Genomic DNA, 22,435 nt, shown 5'->3' with positions numbered 1-22,435 from the left:
ACTAAAGCTTATCAAGGCTAAGTGACTCATATATGGTCATAGGGTTAGCATCAGAGGCAGGATTTAAATCCAGTGTTCCTGACTCAAAGTACAGTCATTATACCATGCTGCCTGCCTCTCAGAAGACTTGAGTTCTATTTCTGGCTCTATCACTAACAATCAGTATGACTTAAGATGAGTTTCTTATCTTTGGACCTAGATTTATTATATATAAAATAATGGGGTTGAATTAGATAATTGCTAAGGCTCCTTAAATGATTAAAAATTTTCAGTTGATGCCCAAACAGCTATAAAACTGTGCACACCCTTTGGCCCAGCAATACTACTACTAGGTTTCTATCCCAAAGAGATCAAAGAAAAAGAAAAGAGACCTATATGTACAAAAATATTAATAGCAGCTCATTTTGTGGTGGCAAAGAATTGGAACTTGAGGGGATGTCCATCAACTGGGGAACGGCCGAACAAGTTGTGATGATTGTGATCAAATACTATTGTGCTATAAGAAATGATGAGCAGGATGCTTTCAGAAAAACCTGCAAAGACTTACATGAACTGATACAAAGTGAAGTGAGAAGAACGAGAACACTATACACAGTAACCGCAATATCGTATGATGATCAACTGTGAATGACTTTATCTATTCTCAGCAATACAAAGATCAAAGACAATTCCAAAGAACTTCTGATGAAAAATACTATCCACCTCCCGAATAGGAACTGATGGAGTCTGAACGCTGTTCAAAGCATAGTATTTTTTACTTTCTTTTTTTCATGGTTTTTTTTTAATCTGTTTTCTTTCACAACATGACTAAAATGAAACACATTTTGCATGACTGCACATATATAATCTATATCAAATTGCTTGTCTTCTCAATGAGGATGAAGGGGAGGTGAGGGGGAAAAGAATTTGGAACTCAGAATTTTTAAAAACAAATGTTAAAAATTGTTTTTATAATTAGAAAAAAATCTCAGTTATTCAGACTTATTAGTGTGTATGTATATGGGCCCCATACTACTGTCTCAATGTATGCACCTGATTTCTGTGCAGCTCAGTTCTACTCTTTTTTCCTTCTTTTTCCTTCCTGTCTTCCCTTTAAGCCCTACAACTCTCACCCCTGTTGGCAGTCACAGGTTTACACAATCCCTAATTCTTCTGTTTTGTGGTTGCTCTACTTTCTCTCAAAAGCATCTCTGACTTCACCCTGAGACTTCTGTGTTTCACAGAATTTCAAAGGGATCTTGAGTATGCAGATTTATATATACATAAACTGTATCATTTGCTGACTTGCTAATTTTTTAATCAATGGAAATTTCATTCATTTTGCATTACTTATTGGTAGTGTTTTTATATCATTTGTAAAGTTCAAATACACGTTAACTGGTAAAAGTTTATAGCTCACTTAAATGAGTTCAAACTTAATGGTCGTAAAGAAAACCATTAAATAAGTGGAACACCAATAACTAATCAACAAAGTAATTTAATAATTACCTAGATATTATTCAGTAATCAAAAGACAAATTAACTTTAGATTTTCAGATACAGTTAGTTCAACAGAGCTTCTAATAGCAAAACAGATTTATTTTTAAATACTTACAACATCACTAGAACTGGACTGCGTGGCAGAAGAGGAAGACACTGGACCTGATGAAGAGTTTGAAGAGTGTTTACTAAGAGATTCCGAAGTTTTACTTCTACATTTTCCCAGGGATTCATTCTCTTCAGATAGATTATTGTTACACTTATCTAACTGCTGATTATCTACTATCAAGGTAACACCGTTTCCTGAAAGAGTGGTAAGAAATTGGAAAACGTTTCTTCCCATAAAAATGCACAATGTATAAGAGTCCATGTAAGAGTAAATAGACACAGGAAAATCTTACCATTGCATGAAGGTTCAGGTCTATTCTGCAAACCCCACTGCTTTGATATCCAATCTCTATAGGTAGCCACTTCATCTGTCACTCTAATTATTCTGCCTAATATGCTGCAAATGTTTAAAAAAGAAAAAGAGTATAAAAACACAGAACTAATGACTCAATTTGAACCACTGATCTTAATGACACTTTTACCTTTCGGTTTCGTTGTTGGGATAGTACTTCGCTATTGGTGATACTGCATGACTCAAAACAACATATGCATAATCAAAAGCCTGTTTCACTTGCATGGCACCATATGAACTCCTTCCAACATCATTACCTTAAAAATAAATGCATACACAAATGTAACAAAGTGTACCATCTATTTGATTTGAAATTATATTTCACCAGTGCAAGAACCTCATACAAAATTTTGGCTACCCCCATCTACAAATGATTCCATACCAAATCTCTGAATACATCTATCATACATCTAGTACTTATTTTTAAAGTATCTTCAGCTGACTCAAAGGTAGCTTTGCCAAAAAAGATTATATCATATGTAAAAAACAAACACAAGCCAAAAGGAGCTGAGCCACAGCTTCCCTCAAAGTTCTAACACTGTTAGAATTTCTAGTTTCTAAGTTTCTTCCCCATTTTCCCAAAGGGAAACAGAACTAAATCAAAAAGAGAAATGTCTACAGGTATGTAGCCTTAATAGAATTCTAGATGATTAGTGAAGTTTCCTGAACTGTATCTACCTCTTTTAAACTTTACTAGGGAGGAGTACTCCCCCTCACTCATTGTCAAAGTATCTAAGAAAGAATGACTGTAAACTTTTCAAATGATGACCAATAAAAAAACTGGATATAAACAAATATAATACTGAAAATCTAAGGGAAAAGGTATTTTGTTGGTACTTTTCAAGATAATGCTAAATTAAAAAATGCAAAAACAGATCAAACAAAAACAATGGTATGAGAGAACAAAATTAACTCCCTCAATCCATTAATTACAGTTAATTCGGCTATATACCTGAAATCCTCATCGTCATTAACTATCTTCAAACTATCTTGTTAGATGCAACAGAAGACATGTAAGGCTCACAAAAAAGATTACCAAATGTACCACATAAGGAACATGATCACATAATGAATGCTTTTTTTTTGACTGACAAAGGTGAATTTAGGATATTCTCCAAACTCACATGGAAGTTATTCTCTTGGTCTGCCTCAAAAGGTAAGCTATTTCAAGTTACAATGAACTGACTGGACAACCCATTTTTTATGGGTTCCCATAGATCTAAACTAACTTTAATACCTGGCTGTAAGGGGTCTTCAATATATAGCATTGATGGCCGGTAGCCATCCAACATATTTTTCTGCACTTCATCTTTGGCCACATATGAACCACCATCCTTTATCCGGATGCCAGTCTTGAGATAATTGAAGTGACGTCCATACAACTCAAAAAATTCTATTAAGAGAACACCATAGTTGGTATTGGGTATGCAAGCATCTTCCCTGGGATGCAACTGGATAGAGAGGAAAAAGAACAAATTTTATTGATTCTTCCTTGGAGTCTAAGAAACAAGAAATACTACCTCTATTTATGGAATTTTAAAAGAATACTTATTAAGTACCACAAGGTACTGTATTAGTTGTTGAGGAAGATACAAAAATTATGTAAGACACAGTCTCATACCCTCATAAAGGACCCTGTCCTCATAGAGTTTATAGTCTAATGGGAATATAACATATACACACAGATAGAATAATATGCCATGATAAGTACACAATAAAAAATGTAGAACAAAATGCTATATGAAATCGGGGGATGATGCTATTTGTTACCAACAAGGGGAATCAGAGAATTCTTCACATAAGAAATGATATTTAATTTGGGCTTTAAAAGCAAAGAGAAGGATGCAAGATATTTCAGAAACTGCATAAGCAGAGGCATGGAGACACAAGTGTACAAGCCATATTCTGCAGGCTGAGTCCAATTTGGGTTGAGGCTCAAACTCAAGAAGTATTAAGATAATTTGAATTTGATAGAATCTCTAAACAGAGTCCATACATTAACTACAAAGACAACACTGCACACTAAGGTTACACTAAGCACTGCAGTAACCACAGGTGTCATACTGTAGGAGCGGAGATTTGGCTGCTGAGTGTTATGGCAGCCATGAGGGCAAGGAACTTATTCTAAAAGAGCTGGAACCATAAATACAACAAAGTCAGATTACAATAGTACATTAATGGTGTGCAGTTGTCATGTACTAGTGGTGTTACTAGAAACACAGAACTAGGATCATATTAGTTCATATCCTAAACACAAAAAAAGTTTTCCAATATTTATTCTTATTGGCTGGAGTGTCCTAGCTCAAATACCTAAGTCTTATATAATTAGAAAGACTTGTACATTACTTTGTGGCTAGAATATGCTCCAATAGTAGTAAAAAATTATGTAACCATAAAAAAAGAACCTAAATTTTATGGAGATTCATATAATTGGCATGTACATATTACTAAATTTATAAAAATCAGACCATCTTTATGGGTGGCAAAACGGTCCAATGAAAATTATCAAATACATAGAAATTGATATAGGACCAAAAACAGAAAACTTATAAGAGAATCTTTCTAAGTATTACCTGGTACCTATGATTTATTAAAATATCTGTACATTTTAATGTTCTTCTTAAAGATAAGTCTTATGCCATCTGAAGTGGCTTAACAATAACTAGAGCTTAATTTTTTTTCAATGTATCTATGAAATTATAATGTATATTGATATAGTATGTTCCATATCACTTACCTGAAGAAAACTGACTGCCATTAAAAAGAGACTATAAGAACCAATTCCACCTGTGAACACTTCATTAAGATCTCTCTGTAATAAGAACTGTTTCAATACTAAAACCAGGTAAGGTAATACAGGATATTTCTGAAAAAAAGAAACAAAGTTATATTTTGATTAATTCCTATAAAAACCTTAAGAACTCTGAGAATTACCTAGAACAAAGTAGGCTCAATCACTCAAATAGTTACCTGTAACAGTGCCTACTGTAGGAATGCACCGTGCTCAGCACTACCCATGACAAAATTTGGTGAAATGATGTGTGCAAAGAATTTTACTTTACATCTTCAAATAAAATTAGGTATAACCAAGATTTTCTCTTTAGTCACAGTTTTAAAAGATGGAGATATTTCAATATATACTATAGAGAAGACAAGTTAAGTGCTTTCTATTTGGTAACTCTTTATTTGACAACATCACTACTTGATGATATACTTTTAGTAAAACATAAACAACACAAGAAGAGTAAATTTCCAAGCATTCTAAAACTCTGAATTGGGAGGATTTCAAGTAACTGCTTCACTTCAGCTACAGTCAATCACATAATCCCAAATGCAAAGAGGTGATTTTTAAAATTATGATATAGTAAAACTTTAAAACAATCCTGTTGTACAGGCAAATCCAGATTTTAGCCACCCTGAACTGCAGAAACAAGCTGCAGAAACATAAAAGATAAATAGAAAGAATTTTTTTAAAAAAAGAACTGTTGAAGTCTAATAAAGAAGAAAAGCCCAAAGGTTTAACTTAAATGTCATGAAGCACATAAAATACACAGAAGCTAAGAAGAGGAAACTGATAAATTCTTCTCCAAAAAAATGGGCTCAAGACTATCACAAGAAAAAAAAAAGTTGAAATATATGAATAAATGTCTTATGGCTTGGGAATTAAATTCTGGAATAAGTTACTAGATAAGAAAGGACATGGAATTTAGTGTGATAAGTCCTGGGTTCCAGTACTAGATATGACATATTGTTACTGTAGGCAAAAATCGATTTCTCTGTCATTCATTGTCTTTGTTTGTAAAATGGAAATACCCAATAAATACACCCCTTTGTAAATTATAAAAAGTCATATATAATAAATGGATACCATCCAAAAGGAATGGTGTAAGCATCTGCTTTCCTGAAGGGAACAGAGCACATAACTCCTTTGAGGCCCCTTCCAACTCATTTTCCAAATCAAAAAAGAATCAAGGTGGAGGAATTAATTAGTAATTTATTCATTCATTTAACAAGCATCTATTTAGGCACTTATTATTTGTTAAATAATGAAATGCAAAGGAAAAACAAAAGTCTGCCCTTGAAAAACATTTGTCTATTCCTCAGGGAGCATCAACTTATACAAAAGTAAATATAAAATATAAACAAAATAAACATAAGTTAATTTTAGTGAAAAGATAGCATTGTCTGGGGACAGGGACTGTCACAGAAGGTCTCCAAGGATGAACAGCTTGTGCAGAAGCACAGAATACAGGAGATGGAATCTCTTATAAGAGGAACAAGCAAGTAGGCTCCTTTGCAAAGAATGTAGAGGGTATGAGGAGAAGTAATGTGAAATAAGTTTGAAAAGATAGTTGAAAATAAATTGTTTAGGGCTTTTATCATAGAAGTAATAGGGAGCCAATGAAACTCCTTGAGAAGGGGAATGGCATACCCAGACCTGTGGAGCCATAAAAGGACTGACCAGAGAAGAAAGACGTTGGAATTTATTGCAATTGTCCACAGGAGAGATGATAAGAACTTTAATGTCAAAGAAAAAAACTATTCTGGAGAATAAACTATGAAACTAGGACAGTTTGGCACCAAGATCTCCTTAACAATTTCAGCATTTAACATAAATAGGTAACAAAATTATTTCTGATGAATACCATAATGGAATCCCTTTAAAAAATTACATTTGACACATTTTTACTATAAGCTACATTCAAATCAAAAGTAATTTTCTGAACACATATTACCAATGATGTTCTCTAACCTTGGTAAAATCTTTGATAAGTTGGGCGGCTTTCACTCCGTTCTGTACATTAAAGCTGATATCAACTTTTACTTCAGTGAAAGAATCTGTTAGCTTAATAATTGGTACCTGGAGAGACATAAATATGTAATTAAATAGTTGAACTTGTAGTAGAGAAGAAAAACAGGAGGGTGGAGTTAAAAGTTAGAAGATTGAACACACGGACAAAATTTCTAGTTAAAAGTTATCTTATTTCATAGTTTACAGATTATATATACTAGGTACTTAACCCAAGTAATACTTTTTCCTCAAACTTATATTTCAATCCTTTGTTAGTCAATAAACACTAAGCACCTGCTATGTGCCAGGTACCATGTTAAGCACCAAAGACACAAAAAGGCAAAAAGACTGTGCCCTTGCCCTCATGGAACTCACAGTTTAAGGAGGGAGACAGCAAACAAACAAATATGGAAAAATAAGCCATATACAGGATAAATAGGAAGTAAACAGAAATTAGAGGAGTTGGAAAAGGCTTCCCATAGAAGATGGAATTTTAATTCTTACAGTAATTCATCCCTTAAAACATAGATACATGATAGGAGCCTTTGATAAAATTCCCATCTTGAGACCATTATGTTTCTGATTCATTGTCAAATATTTTTATGTGCCCAGTATGGGCAAGGAACTTTTTTATTTTTCATATTACTGAGATGATTCCTGTAAGAAAACATGTTGGACATTTTCATTGGAATCAGAAGGGTCATATCGAAACCATTTTTAAAAGCTCATTTCTACCACGTGGGAAACTGAATACTATATCAAAGTAACAACTTAAAAGACAACCTAGAGCAAGAAGTCTACGAAAATAAATGAGAATTTCACTAATGAAAAGTGGAAGATGAAAAAAAAAATCTGAGAATGAAAGCTTATTTCCAAATATTATATAGTTTAAAGATTCCCACTTTGTGGGAATCTTTAAACTGACTCTTTTTTGTCCCATCAGCTATACAACATTTAGGGCAGAAAATTTGTCTAGAGCCACTTACTAATCTCTACTGATCTCCCCCAAAAGAAAAATTACAAGTGTCTTGCTTTAAGAAAACCCAACTTTCTAATGGAGATAACGTATTTTGTATTTATATCATTATATTTATATAGAATTATAAAATTGTCATTTGAGGTTTTTGCTTTAAGTAAACACAGAAGTGCATTTACAATACAATTTGGTTTATAAAACTTCAATTTATATACAACTTTTCAAAAACAATGTGAAATACATTAGTTTATATACTAGCATCTTGAATTAATTTGAGCAGTTCTCAAAAGTTTTGGTCTCAAGATCCTTGTATATACCTAAAAATTACTGAGAACCTCAAAGGACTATTAATAGTTAGTAACTACAGACATTTACTGTATTCACTATTAAAACGCTTTAGTATTGCTACGGGAATTGTTGCCTTGAGGGCCTATACTCTGAGGATCAGGAGTGCTGTCAAGCCTCAGAGGGTCCAGAGAAGTAGAGCCATTGAGGGAGGACTCACAGTTGCTTTGTCGAGTACTTTCACAGAATCCTCATCTGCAACCTTATGTTTTCGAAGAGCTTCTTCTAGGGTCCACAGGGGTAAATTCTCCCATTTCCCAAATACCACAAGATCAATGTCACTAAACAGGTGAGATAAAATATTGAAGGAAAGAAATCTGTTTTAATTCACATTCAAGCGTTCAGACTATAAATTATCCCAATTTAAATAATTTAAAATTCCAAGAAGACACAGAAAACTAATAAAACCATACTCAAAATTAAGTCCAGTCAACTATTTGGTAAGAACCAGGTTTTTTGTTTGTATGTTTGTTTGTTTTTAGGGGACTATGAGTTGACTTTAATGCTTTTTTTCTCAAAACCATTTTTACAGAAATTGAGACTGACTGGGATGTTCTTTAAAGAATTAAGGTAGAAAGGGACAATAACATTAGCCTTTCAAAAAGCCTAGTCTCATAAACTTCCTTTTAAAGTTAGTTTAGCAAAGATCTCACTTAGATTCTACACAAAAAAAAAAATTAGCAAAGGTCCAATTTTGCAGAACACAGACAGTATTTCACATTGCATACTACCATAGGAAAAAAAAACCAAGAAAAAAGAAAAGTGAGATGAAGTGGCTTTGTCCTTCACTCTCACCCTTTAGGGGTAAAAAAGTTAGTGTCAGGTAGGAAAATTGGAAGGACTGAGCAGTCTGTCTTCTACTCCCTCCTTTCCAGGTACAGTAGCAGCAAGTACTCCCATCTCAAGACAACAATCCTGACTAACACCTTTATGCTAACAGCCTATGAACTGCTGTGGTCTTTGTTTAGGAGACTGCAAATATAAATCAGGGCCCTGGGAAAACTATCGCATCAAAGAAAGGATCGAGGAAACTCATGGAAGCCTGGGACAGCTTCCTTTTTCTCTTTATATTCCTAGTGCCTAACAAAGTGCTTTGTACACATGATAAAAGATTGTGAAATTGAAGTCACTCATGCTCCCTGGAAGAGTAAGGTTTTAAAGCATGGGAGCAGGGAATTCCTCAGTCCTAGAAATAGTAGCTGCTGGAGTAGAGCCCTAGTAACACACAAGATCACTTACCCCAAAGAATATTTAGTTCTGCAGTATAAGCAAGAATATTATTTTTTAATTCCACTAGCTTCTCAACAAATCTATTATCATTTTTTTGAATTTTATAGGAAGTTATTCACTTTAGTACTTTCCAGTTGGCATGCCAGTTGCTAAAAATTAATGCTATTTACGTTTTCATTCTCTTCTTATTCAAAATTTTCTTATACAATAACTATCTCATTAGTTTTTAGAAAGATGATAATGAAATTATTTTCTACTTTAATATAATTTAACTCAATCTGACCAATTCTTATTAAACATCTACTATGAGCAATGGACTGGGATATAATCTAAGACACAAGCTAAAAGACGAATGTGAAATACTTCCTTCTCCACATAAATTTAACAATATTTATCATGCACCTTACTATATATGTTAGACATTATGCTAAACATTGGGAATAAAATTCAAAGACAAAAAGAAACAAACAAAACCCAAGTTTCTTCACTTAAGAAGCTTACATTCTACTAGAGATTCAACATGAATACAGATAGGAAAACAAAAACTAATTGGAGAAGGAAGAAAACATTAACAACTGAGGCAGGTGGTCAGGCAAGACTTCACAGAGGCAGTGCCACCTTAGTTAATTCCCCTAGGCATCTGAGAAGTAAAGATGAGGAAAAGTGAATTCATAGCATGGAGGCATTTGTACAAATACATGGGAAACAGCTAGTCTGGATGGAATATTAACTACATAAAGGTAAATACATATGACATATAACCAAAAAGGTAGATTTGAACCATATAGCAAAAAACTTTCTATGCTGGGGTAAGAAATTTGTATGTTATTTTACAGACAATAGGGAGTAACTCCAATCAAATGTAATGACCAAGCAGTATTCCAGAGGACCAATGATGAAGAATGCTACCTACTCACTTCCTGTCAGAGATGAGATGAACTCAAGATGCAGAATAAAACATTCCAGACATGGCCAATGAAGGAATTTGTTTTGCTTGACTAAAGCTGACTAAGGTTCTGGTTTTCTTTTTAAAAATGTAGGGACAGTGAAGTGAGAAGAGGCAAAAATGAATGCTTGTAAATTTAAAAACGGGGCCACTAGGTGGCACAATGGGTAGGGTATCAGGCCTGGAGTCAGGGAGACTAATCTTCCTGAGCTCAAATCAGGCCTCAGACTCTAACTAGCTGTACGCTCCTGGGCAAGACATTTAATACTGTTTGCCTCAGTTCATCTGGGAAATGAGCTGGAGAAGGAAATGATAAACCACTCCAGTAGCTTTCCCAAGAAAACCCCAAATGGGGTCACAAAGAGTTAGACATGACTGAAATGACTGAACAACAACAAAATTTTTAAAAGTGAAATAAAAGTTACATTTTAAAAAAAGGCCACCATACACTTGTAGCTAAAAGTAAATTTGAGGCTCCTTCTAGAACTGGATGCTCTGAGAAAGAAGCAGCAGCTCTGCTCCAAGGAATATGATGGAAATCAGGTGGGAAGTCATCCATTAAGAATAAGAAGAAAAGAATAGTGGTGGTTGGTGAGTCACCTGCTCCTGAATGCTGAAGCAGCAATTTGATAATGTCTGGCACTTTCCTCAGGGCACAGAGGAAAAGTGTAAAAGAATCTCCTAAGATTTGTTAAAATGGATGACTATTATCCATTTCTAGTGGTTCATATGGGCACAGTGATACTGCTAAAAGAAACATAGACAGCACTGCCAAAGGTTAGAAAATCTCAGGCAAGAATCTGAAGAATATAGGAGCACAGGGAGAATTTTTCATCACTAGTACCCACTGAAAATCAGGAATGCGAACTAGAAAAAATGATTTGGGAAGTGAACAGCTGACTAAAAATACAGTAAATGAGAATAAGATTTGGATAGCTGGATCCAAGTTTAAAATACAGAAATGAAAGACTACTGGCCTGTGATGAAGTACAGAGAAAACTAAAGTAAAGATGGACTTGCCTTGTGTCTTGTAAATCTAATCAAAAGGACTTTAGATTGAAAAGGCTGCATTAGGAATAGGAGGTAGGAGGGAAAGAACTCCCTACTCACCAAACTAGATAATAGAAAGTATCTACAAAGGAGGAAGAAGAGCAGTTGAGAGAGCAGAAGATCACAGAAGCCACATCCAAAACATAAGGCCTCAAAAGTCTATATGCAAAAATGCATGACATTAAGGCGCCAAGCAAAGTTAACCAGTGGTCCTAATAGAAGCAGGCAAATTTGATCCCGTAAGTGTTGCTGAGGTTCAGACTGAAACCTGTGGCTGGAATATGGCTCTGGATTCAGCTGTTACTCAGTTGTTTCTTCAGTTGTGTCTGACTCCTCATGCCAGCATTTGGGGTTTTCCTGGCAAAGATCCTGGGGTGATTTGCCATTTCCTTCTCCACTTCATTTTTCAGATGAGGACACTGAGGCAAACAGGGTTAAATGACTTACCCAGGGTCAACAGCTAGTGAGTGAGTGTATGAGGTCAGATTTGAACTGAGAAAGATGAGTCTTCCTGACTCCATACCCATCACTCTCTATCCACTGTGCCACCTAGTTACCTGTGCTGGATGGGTATACCTTATACAAAAGAAATAGGATAGGAACGAGGAGGATAAGTGTGTTGGGGAGAGTAGAAGATGGAGTAGAGTAGCAATGAATAACCAGAGAGTAGAAGCATGGCAGAGTGCACTGGGCTAAAGATTAGAAGGGGGAGAAACAAGTATTTTGTCATTGGTATATACTGCAGTACACCTAGAAGAAGGAAATGTATGACAAATTTGGAAAACAAGGTACAGAAGATTTATGTAGTTCTGAAGGGGAATTCCAATTATGCAGACATCTGCTAGAGCTCTCATGCTTCTAAAAGCTGAGCAGCTAATAACTTCCTCATTTTATTTAATAACTTCAGGTACCAGGTACCTCTTCCCCTCTTTACCCTCTATGCCCTGTTTTTTAAGTGTTTTCTCCCCACCCCACCCCCATTAGAATGTAAGCTCCTTGAGGACAAGGATGGTCCTTCCTTCTTGTATTTATACTTCCAGCTCTTAGTACAGTGCTAGACATAGTAAGCACTCAATAAATGATGGTGGACTTGTTTGTTGACTGATTTCTTGGGTTAAAATAATGAAAAATGAAAAAGTGACCTCATAGAGTTTGAAAGAAAGAAAAATGCAGGCATCGTTTGACATGCTTCCTAAATTTCTAGAAAGCAGATTCCAAAGGATTCAAAGGAAAGATGGACAGGATACCACAAACTGAGGAAGTTAGCTCAGGGGGGACGGGAATATCTCAAGAATAAAATTCTCAAAATATAAAGGAAACAACTTGAACTAGGAGGAAAAACTGGAGTTGTCTTAAGATAGTGGTGTCAAACTCAAACATAAACAGGGCCATTAAACATACATATGAATCCCTGTACATATTAACATTGGCTATATTCTACTGTACTTTTATTTATTTTGTTAAATATTTCCCAATTATATTTTAATCTGCTTCTGGCCTGGGGCAGCAATCGTGGGTTTGGCACCTATGTCTTAAAGAGACAACTTCAGATGCATAGAGAATTTTTCAACTAATTTCAAACTTTAAAATTTAAAAAAATACACCTAGAACACAGAAGCTAGAGTAACACAAAGGACGAATATAAAAATGTGACACAGTACTACAAAAACACTGTCTGGAATCCTAAAGCACAATATTAGATGAGGCTGATAGGGAAAGCTAAGGACGACAACAACAAGAACAACCAAAAAAAAAAAAACGGGGGGTGGGGGGGGAGTTGTTGCTTTGTTGGTAGTTACTTTGGGAGGGGGGAAGAGGAAGATCAAAGAAGGGATAAGACCACTGCTCAGGGTAAATAGGACAGTGACTTACAACAGAGAGAAAGCAGAGCTTTCTGTTTTGTCTGCCAAGAAGAAAGGTCTTTGGACTGTAAAGGAGAAAACTAAAATGGCTAATAGGAAATCGATATTTAATACAAATAGATAATAAAATAGCACCTAGCTGCCCTTAATGAATTCAAATCACCTGGCCAAAATGAATTTCACTCTTGGTACTGGAAAAACTGGTAGATGTGACTGCTGAGCCACTATCAGTAATATCTGAAAGATAGCAGAGAATAGGAGAGATACTAAGGGACTGAAGGGACTGGAAAAGAGTATCTCAATATCTGAAAAAGGTGGGGAAACAGTGGAAAATATATGGTAGGTAAGCTTAACTTTGATTCCTGGCAAAATTCTACAAAGTGGTATTAAGGATATAGTTACTGAACATCTAGAAAAGGAAGTAGTGATCACAAAGAACCAGAATGATTTCATCAAGAACAGAATTGGATAAAGTAACTCATACTATTATTGTTAAAAAAAATTGGGAAATGTGGGTTAGATCAGAGATATCAAATATGCACAACCCTCCAGAGTGGGACAGAACCAAATTAAAATGTAACTGAGAAATATTTAACAAATAAACAAAAATACAATAGAACATTCATATAATGTTAATGTGGTTTTCTAAGTCACTATGTGGCCCACAGGGATCCTTAAGCATGATTCAGAAGCCTTTTTACTTGAGTTTGACACCGCTGGGTTAGATGACAGAAGAACTAGCCACTCAACCAGTTGTGAATCCAAGTATAGTTGTTAATTGGTTTAATGTCAACAGAAGGAAGTCTCCACTGCTCCAGGGTTCTGTTCTTGGCTTTGTGCTATTCAGCACTTTTACCATGACTTAAATAAGGACATACATGGCATGCTTATCAAATGTATACATGCTATGACACTGGGAGGGATAGCTAAAGTAATACAGTGGCAAAGTCAAGATAAATAAAAAAACTTGACAGTTTAGAACATTGGACTGAATCTAGTAAAAATGAAACTTACTAGGGATGAATGTAGAGTCTTACACTTGGATTCAAAAAATCAACTCCACAAGAATAATACTGGGGAAGAATGTTTAAACAGCACTTTGTCTTAAAAATTATCTGGAAGTTCTGCTGGAATGCAACTTCAATATTAGTCTGGAATGGGACATGGCAGTCAAAAAAGCTAATGTGATTTTAGTCTATACTTAGAGGTATTTTTCCAGGCATTCAAAGGAGGGCAACCAGGATGATGAAGGCCTTGAATCCTGACATATGACAATCATTTGAATGAAATGGGAATGTTCAGCCTAGAGAAGATTCAGGGGACATATAATATCTGCCTTTAAATATCTGAAGAGCACTCATGTTGAAGAGAAATTATATTCATTCTATTTGGCCCCACAGGACAGAATGAGTAGCAATGGGCAGAAGTTACAGAAAACCAAATTTAGGCTTTGTAATAGGAGGGCAGAGTTTATAATCTCAAAGAGGATCATAAACATGTCTGAAAGGTTCGGAACCGTTCGGAACAAAGGCCATTCTGGCTACAGGCTTGATATCAGGAAAAACTTCTTAAGAATTACATTCTGAAAGTAGACTGGATTGGCTCAAAAGGGAGCAGTTTGGGTGACCACTTGTTGTAGTAATGCTCTTTTTCAGGTACAGATTTGACTCATTAGCTGCTGCGGTCAGTCAATCAATAAACATTTAGTAAGCACCTACTATGTATCAGACACTGTACTAAGTGCTAGAGAGACAAAGAAAAGCAAAAGATAGTCTGTTTTCAAGGAGCTCACAGCCTAATAAAGGAGACAATAACCAAATAATTGTGTGCAAAAAAGCTACATACACAATAGGAAATAAAGTCAACATAAAGAAAGCACAAGAATTAAGAGGGATTGAGAAAGACTTCCTATAGATGGTGGGACTTTAACTTGGACTTGAAGAAAGCCAGAGAAGCCAGAAGATGAGGAAAGACAGCATTCCATGCATTGGGACAGCCACAGAAAATGCCTGGTGTTGGGAGACGGAATATCTTGTGTGAGGAACAGTAGAGAGGCCAGTGTCACTGGGTCAAAAGATATGTGGGGAAGCGGAGTATAAGGAGTAAGAAGACTGGAAAGGTAAGGGCAGGGTAAGTTATGAAGGGCTTTGAAAACCAAATACAGTAGAGGACTTTCTATTTGATCCTGGAGGTGAAAAAGAGCCATTGGAGTTTATTCAGGGGGCGTGGGGGAAGTAAGAATGTGTCATATAATTGGACTTGAACTTTAAGAAAATGACTTTGACAGCTGAGTGAAGGATAGACTAGAATGAGGAGAGACATGTGGCAGGCAAACTGCCAGCAGGCTATTGCAATAGTCCAGGAATGAGGAGATGAGGGCCTACACCAGCATGGCAGCAGTGTTAGAGAAGGGAGAACATTCAAGAGATGTTACAAAGGTAAAATTGACAAGCCCTGGAAACACACTGGATATGGGAGGTGAGAAAGTGTTAATAATCAAGGATGACACCTAGGTTTTGAGACTGGTGGACTGAAAGGATGGCAATATTCTCAACAATAATTGGGAAGTTTGGGGAGAGGAGGGTTTAGGAAGAAAGATAAGGAATTCAGTTTTAGTCATGTTGAGTTTAGATGTCTACAGGATATCCAGTTTTAGATGTCTAATAGGCAACTTTGAAATTCATTGATCTTGGCACGTGGGACTATAGTTCAGGAGAGACTGAGGTTACAGAGAAGTCAAAGACAGAAGGAAAGGACTTATATATTAAAAAGAAATACTTTCTGATATAACAAAGAACTTGAAACAAAAGGAGTATACATTAATTAGGAAATGTTGAACAAACTATGGTACATGAATCTGATGGATAATTTATGTGCTGCCAAAAGCAAATATGAAAGGTTCAAAGAAACTAAGAAGATTTGTATAAACTGATACAGAGTGGCAGTGGCATCAGGACAACTTACAGGATAACCCCAAGAGTACTAAAGGAAAACAACTTTTAAAGGCTTCAGAAATTTTGATTAAAGTAACCAATCATGACTTCAGAACACTGATGATGAGGTATGCCTCTCATGTGTTAGCAGAGGACTAAAATGAAACATAAATTTTCAGACATGGCCAATGAGTTGATGTGTTTTAATTTATTATACTTATTTGTTGCAATAGAGGATGATTTCTATTTAAGAGAAGACAAGAAGTTAATAGGTATTAGTGAAACAGATGCCATAAAAAGAATTAATAAACATTTTTAAAACACACAAAACAGATAAAAGTTCAGAAGGGGAAAAATGGGGCAATTTGGCTGTTGCGTTGTTAAATTCAATATTCAAGAATTCTTTTGTTCTTTGTATATTGAAATGTTTGTATTTGCTAACTATTTTCATTTCATGATAAAAAAGAAAATTTTAAAAGATTAGGGTGAGATATATATGTATGTATTTGGGAGTCATCACCAAAAACATTTATTTACTTTTTGATACATGAATTTGTACAGAGAAAAAAACAAAAAGGGCAATCACTTGTAAAATATTTTATATTATAATACTCAGAACATTTACAAACCTGGTAGGTAAATATAATCCAGTTTTAAAACTTCCAAATATCTGGACCTGAAAAATAGAAATTAATTGATTAATTATAAAGTATCATTGGAAGCCTACTAAAGTTGATGTAAAATAATGATTTTCACTATTCAACTGGTACATCTTAGCATGTAAAAGCTGCTTTAAATACCATACCTAGATATATCTTATAGCATATATGTTGTCAGAAGAAATCTGGTTTTGGATCTTAATTAGGGAGGCAGCAGGATATATCAAAAAGAGAACTAATTCTAAAATCAGAAGACATGTTCAAATCCTACCTCTGATGCTTACTACCTATACAATCTTAGGCATATCACAAACATACTGGATCTCATCTTCCTCATTTATAAGATAGGTATAATAGTACCTATTTATCTCATGGGGTTGTTGAAAGGATGAAATTATGTATATAAAGCTCTTTGCATACCTTAAAGCACTATGTAAATGTCAACTATTATTATGTACCTACATAAAATAAGATTTAAGTGAGTCACCAGGATATTTTATAAATCCTGTTAATGACATTTAACTTTTTCAAAGTTCCCATTATAATCCAAGGAAATTGGATTTAGCATGTAAGTTTCATTCATATGACATGAATAGAAAAGCTTAATAGGAGAATACATTAGTCTTCAAAATGTTACTTTTTCTCTTCCAAAAATCAAGTAGTTACTACTCTGGTATTAAATTTATTGTTAGACATAGGCACTTTTTTGGGTTCTTTTTGCTTAAACTGTTTCTCTTCATTACAAAGGGATCGATATTTGTGAATAGGGGTAGGAAAGAGGTTAGAAAAAAACAAACAATAAAATAGATTTTTTTTAATGAATTAAATAAGATGGAGAAGTAATAAAAAAAGGGTAAGCACATTATGTTTAAGTAGAGATGTGATAAAAAAAATTTCTGCATTATAATTATATTATTACTATACTCCTGCCCAACTGGCTGAAATAGCCCAGACTACAACTTGAATATACTGACCCAATTCTCAGCCACACAACTTGCAGCTACTATTAGTGTTAGAACCTGTGCAACTGAGACCTCGGGAGCTTTCAGCTTCACTGAGAGTTGCCCCAAGCTCAGAAGAGAAGCATAAGATGAATATACTAAAGAATTAGAATACTAGCTGCTACCTGTTAAAAATGCATTTTCTTATTTCCTGATTAAAATGTCATCCATTGAATTATGAAAAGGTGTCCAAATTAAGCAACATTCCACAACTACAGAGAGAAATGAACACTAAGCATCTGGCTAAACAATTCTTACAACTTCAAACTGTTCCCTTATAAGAATTCCTAGATTATATAAAGACATAAAATAACCCTTATTTTGTTATTATTGATCTCTCCATTATTGGCATTGTTGGGGATTAAGATGTTTTAGTTAATTGAATGCCCTAGCTAATAGAGATTTATCATACACAGATCATAATTTTTAAAAGAATTAGACTATAACATAATACATAACATCAAAAACAATTTACGGTGGTAGAAAGATCCCAGAGACAGAAGCCAAGAGCCTTGGATTCTAGTCCTGGCTTTGATATTAATTGCTACCTCAGAAAAATTGACTTTGCCTCGCTGGGTCTCTGTTTCCTTATATACAAAATGAGCAGATGGGGGAAGAGAAAAGGAGTACACATTTATATAGCACCTACCAGGCACTTTTTACAAGCACTTTTTACAAATATTCTTATTTGATTCTCACAACAATCCTGGGAGATAGGTGCTATTATTATCCTCATTTTACATTTGAGGAAACTGAGGCAAATAGAGATTAAGTGACTTACCCAAGTTCACACAGCTAATAAGTGTCTGAGGCCAGATTTGAATTCAGAATTTCCTGACTCTAGGCCCGGTGCTCCATCCACTGACACCATTGTGAGATCAAGAGATAGAATAGACCTCAGAGGCCTTCTAGTGCACTTTCTCACTTTACTTTTCTCACTGAGGTCACAGAAGTAGTAAATGTCAGAGAGGTAGGATCTGAATCCATATCTCCTTTGGCTTGAGAATCTACTGCTATTTCTACGTACCATGCCAATTTCAGCTCTAAGTTCCCTTCCATTCCTAAGAGCCTAGTCTCCTAATTGTCTTTTTTAATTTAGGAGACACTATAGAGTTGTGCAATGTATCATAGTCATCATCATGAAGAGTAAACAAAACTTAATTCTAAACACTGAGATTAGGACTTGATAGAATGTTGGAAAACAGACACAGAGTTGGTGGAATTTTCAAATTGGTCAGCAAGGTAATATAATAAAGTAAGAAGGGTAATATAATAAAATGTTCCTTTTTTTCTTAAAAACCAGGGGAGAAAAAAAAAAGAAGCAAAGTTCTTTTTTAAAATCCTTAACTAGCACAAAAATGCAAATTCAAGTAAAGTGATGCTTTCTTGTTTTTACATGTTCAGTTTTATTATTTCTATTATAGCCTGAGAAAAAGTTTCCATAGTTTTTGCTTTTTTTTGTAGATGGGAGGTCGGAATTTGAGGGTTTAAAGATGTGGAGTTGATATTACATGGTGAAAGGAGAAAAAAACCATTGATGTGAAATCTCTGCAGTCATTCAGTAAATTACTTTTTCACATGCACTTAACTAAGGAATATAGCCTTGAAAGGTATTTAATGAAAGAGAAGAGTTAACATTTTTACTAACCAAAAATACTATCAAGAAGTAAAAATGGTCAAAATCTGGGGGAGAAGAAAATAGTTTTGTATTTTTGGAGGAAAAAACTAAAATCTTCCTAGAGAAAGAACTAGAACTATCCTCAAACAGCACAAGATAGAGAGCTTTTAAGGAACACTTTAATTCAGATGAATTCCCAATATCAATTACATTTGTTCACTGTCTATATGTATTCAGAATTATAGAAATAATTTAATAAAGTACTGCAAAAAGAAATTATATTCAAGTATAAAATGCTTTTTTTCTATTAATGACTTCTTAAATACAGTTTTCCTCTTGGAAGTTACTGTTTAACAGCTTGAAGATAAAAATAAATGACAGACAAGTTTCTCAATGAAAATTATTTTAAAATTAAAATTCTAAAGACAGTAGGAAACTGTTAGACTGATTAAATGTTAACAAGCAAACAAAGCTAAATGAGCACACATTTCTGTATGTGGATTTCCATATAAGTTATAAAATATCTATTCTAAAATAGCGATGGACAGAGATATTATTTATCTTTAAAAACAAAGAGAACAGAAATTTTGTTTACAGGTACTACAGAATTCTAGACTATTACTCACATCAGCACTGGGCCAAAGCTCCTTAATAACATTTTCTATCCTATTCACCACTTCCATTCGCATTTTCTCTTCCTCAGGTCTAGGAGACATGTACTCATAAAAATCACTGATTTCTTCATGAAGACTGAGGGAAAAAAAAGAAAAATTAACAGAGTTGTCTTACCAAGAAATTGCTATTTTAAGTGAATGATGCCCATATTCAATCTTATTAACTAACTTTGCTGACAACAAAAGCTCATGATAGATTTTTATCTTAACTTTAATACCCAAACTAAGGGACAAGAATTAAGAAACTAAAATCAAACCTGTCAAAATGAAAATTTTGTTTCTTTAAATAATTACCACGAAGTCTTAAGTCTTAATGGCAATGTATTATCATCAAGAGAAATACTGAATACATGTCACACACACACATACATGTGGTAGCATGTACTATATTTTAAGTTCCTACAGGGCAAGACAAAATGACTTATTATATTCATCTCTGTATTATTCTTTGTTGACAAGATAATGCCTTAAATACAAGAGATGATCAATAAACTCTGAAGGAATAAATGAATGAGTGGACAGAGGAAGAGGAGTGTGAACTGAAAGAGGGAATAGAAAAACAGGTATACAATGTTCAGTGTATAATGATATGACAGGAGAAGGAAGAGATAAGGATAACCCTAAGATTCTGAGCCTGAGTAACTGAGAATGATCATAGCATTGAAAAAAAAAATGGCAAAATTTGGTGATAAGCATGTGGAGTAAAAAGGAGAAATTGTCAAAAATGATTCCAATATTGCATGACTAGTAGGGAAAAGGTAGACAATAATGAAGAGATTGGACAAAGATTTCTTTTTTAGGAAAAAAGATGAAATCGGTAAGACATGTTGTCTTATGATACATATTATCCTCTCTAAATATTTTATTTACAGTCTGGTCTCTCTTTAATTTATTTGGGGGACAGGGAGAGGAGGCAGAAAGAAGAAGAGCTTACAAGGAAACTAAAAGAACATACAATTAAAAAAGGCAAGGAAAAATAAGATGATTTGGAGATATAAAACAGCACAGTAAAATAAAATGGAGCTCATCCTCATCTTGTCTCAGTCATTAATTTACCCACCGATACTAGCCATTAAATCATTAGGTTTCTCATCAGAGTATAGATGAAAGTCTATCTTAAGAGTAGTTAAAGAAACACTAGTATTTCTAGAAAATATCAGGTAGATTCTGGGTAGATTTTTTTAAATGCATAGTAATACCTATACCTATACACTCACCAGGACTCATCACTATAACCTGGTTGCCAAAACATTAACATGACCTTGGGCTACATTAATAACATCTAGACCAAAACACATCTTAGTTGTGTTCTACTTTGTGTTGGCCAGCTTGGTTGAAGAAACTGGTAAAAGAAAAAATTTAGTGTGATCATAATTAATGTCTTCAAATTCTGAAGGACTATCATGTAAAAGAGATAAATTTATCCCTAGGAACTCCAGAATTGAATATGGAGAAGTTATAAGAAGGCAAATTTTAGTTCAATATATGGAAGAAGTTCCTAACAGAGCTGTCTAAACATGAAATGGGAATTCCCTGCCACTAAAGACATTTAAATAAAGGGTGGATTTGTTGGAAATGTAATACGTAGATGGAAATAATGTGGCTGGTCTGAGTTGAACCAAATAACTTCTAAGGCCCCTGCCAATGGCATGATTAATACTTTTTTTCTGTCCAAGGGTTGAGTTTTCTCTATGGAAACTGAAGTTTTGCTAGCACAAAGTTACTTTCTACCCCAATCAAATAAACAAGTATCTACTGAGAGCATACAATGAATTAGCATAAAGAGTATTTGACAAACAGCAATTATGTTCTAATGGAAGCTCCCCACGACCAAAGAATTTTCACAGTAAGCTTATTTTGGATAATTAAAGGAATTTAATTGGAAACATCCGAAATTATTCAATTATCGAAGAGACCTTAATTTTCTATGTCCTAAATCTGATTCTAACCAATAAACAAATATCTGAGTATTTCCTCACTAAAATTTTAGACATTTAAAATAATACTTTAGTAGTTTGTTCTAAGTTATGTAAAAGTAACCAAAATATAGTCTTTTTATTAGTATACTTTTTTTCAGATTGTACACAAAAACACATACATCCTTTTTAATAGCTAAATATGGCAGAAGCAGTTGGACATGGGATTACTGATACCTAAATAATACAGCCAATGGACAAAAGAGAATTCTAAAATAGAAAATGAACATACTTGAGAAGGGAAACTACATTAAAGGGAGATATATCAACAAAGAAACATTTGTATGAAAAAAATCAGAAAACTATTAAGCCTCACATTGCTACAATTGATAAGCAGTAAGAGAATAAGCAATTCTGCTCAGGATAATTTTACTATGGCCAGCAAGAAAAAGTTAAAGTTCACATATAGTACATTCAGCAAGTTGTCCCAAGGT

General features: G+C 34.4%; 1 protein-coding gene across 2 annotated transcripts in view; it reads right to left on the bottom strand.

Annotated features, from left to right (window-relative positions):
- Positions 1–22,435, bottom strand: part of TENT4B (terminal nucleotidyltransferase 4B) — a 52,504-nt gene that overhangs the window by 4,336 nt on the left and 25,733 nt on the right. Inside the window, exons 2-10 of one of the 2 annotated variants that reach the window (XM_036749294.1) lie at positions 19,978–20,101; positions 16,703–16,749; positions 8,213–8,333; positions 6,693–6,800; positions 4,677–4,805; positions 3,177–3,390; positions 2,070–2,196; positions 1,881–1,984; positions 1,595–1,782 (exon numbers count right to left, since the gene is read on the bottom strand). In XM_036749294.1, coding sequence (XP_036605189.1) covers positions 1,595–1,782; positions 1,881–1,984; positions 2,070–2,196; positions 3,177–3,390; positions 4,677–4,805; positions 6,693–6,800; positions 8,213–8,333; positions 16,703–16,749; positions 19,978–20,101 — 1,162 coding nt within the window. The remainder of the gene's footprint in view (positions 1–1,594; positions 1,783–1,880; positions 1,985–2,069; positions 2,197–3,176; positions 3,391–4,676; positions 4,806–6,692; positions 6,801–8,212; positions 8,334–16,702; positions 16,750–19,977; positions 20,102–22,435) is intronic. The other variant, XM_036749295.1, reaches the window with a different exon arrangement.

This window comes from Trichosurus vulpecula, chromosome 3 (genome assembly GCF_011100635.1).
Source record: "Trichosurus vulpecula isolate mTriVul1 chromosome 3, mTriVul1.pri, whole genome shotgun sequence".
Lineage (NCBI taxonomy): Eukaryota > Metazoa > Chordata > Mammalia > Diprotodontia > Phalangeridae > Trichosurus > Trichosurus vulpecula.
The sequence above is the reverse complement of the archived record's forward strand: the minus strand, read 5'-3'. Positions and strand labels throughout refer to the sequence as shown.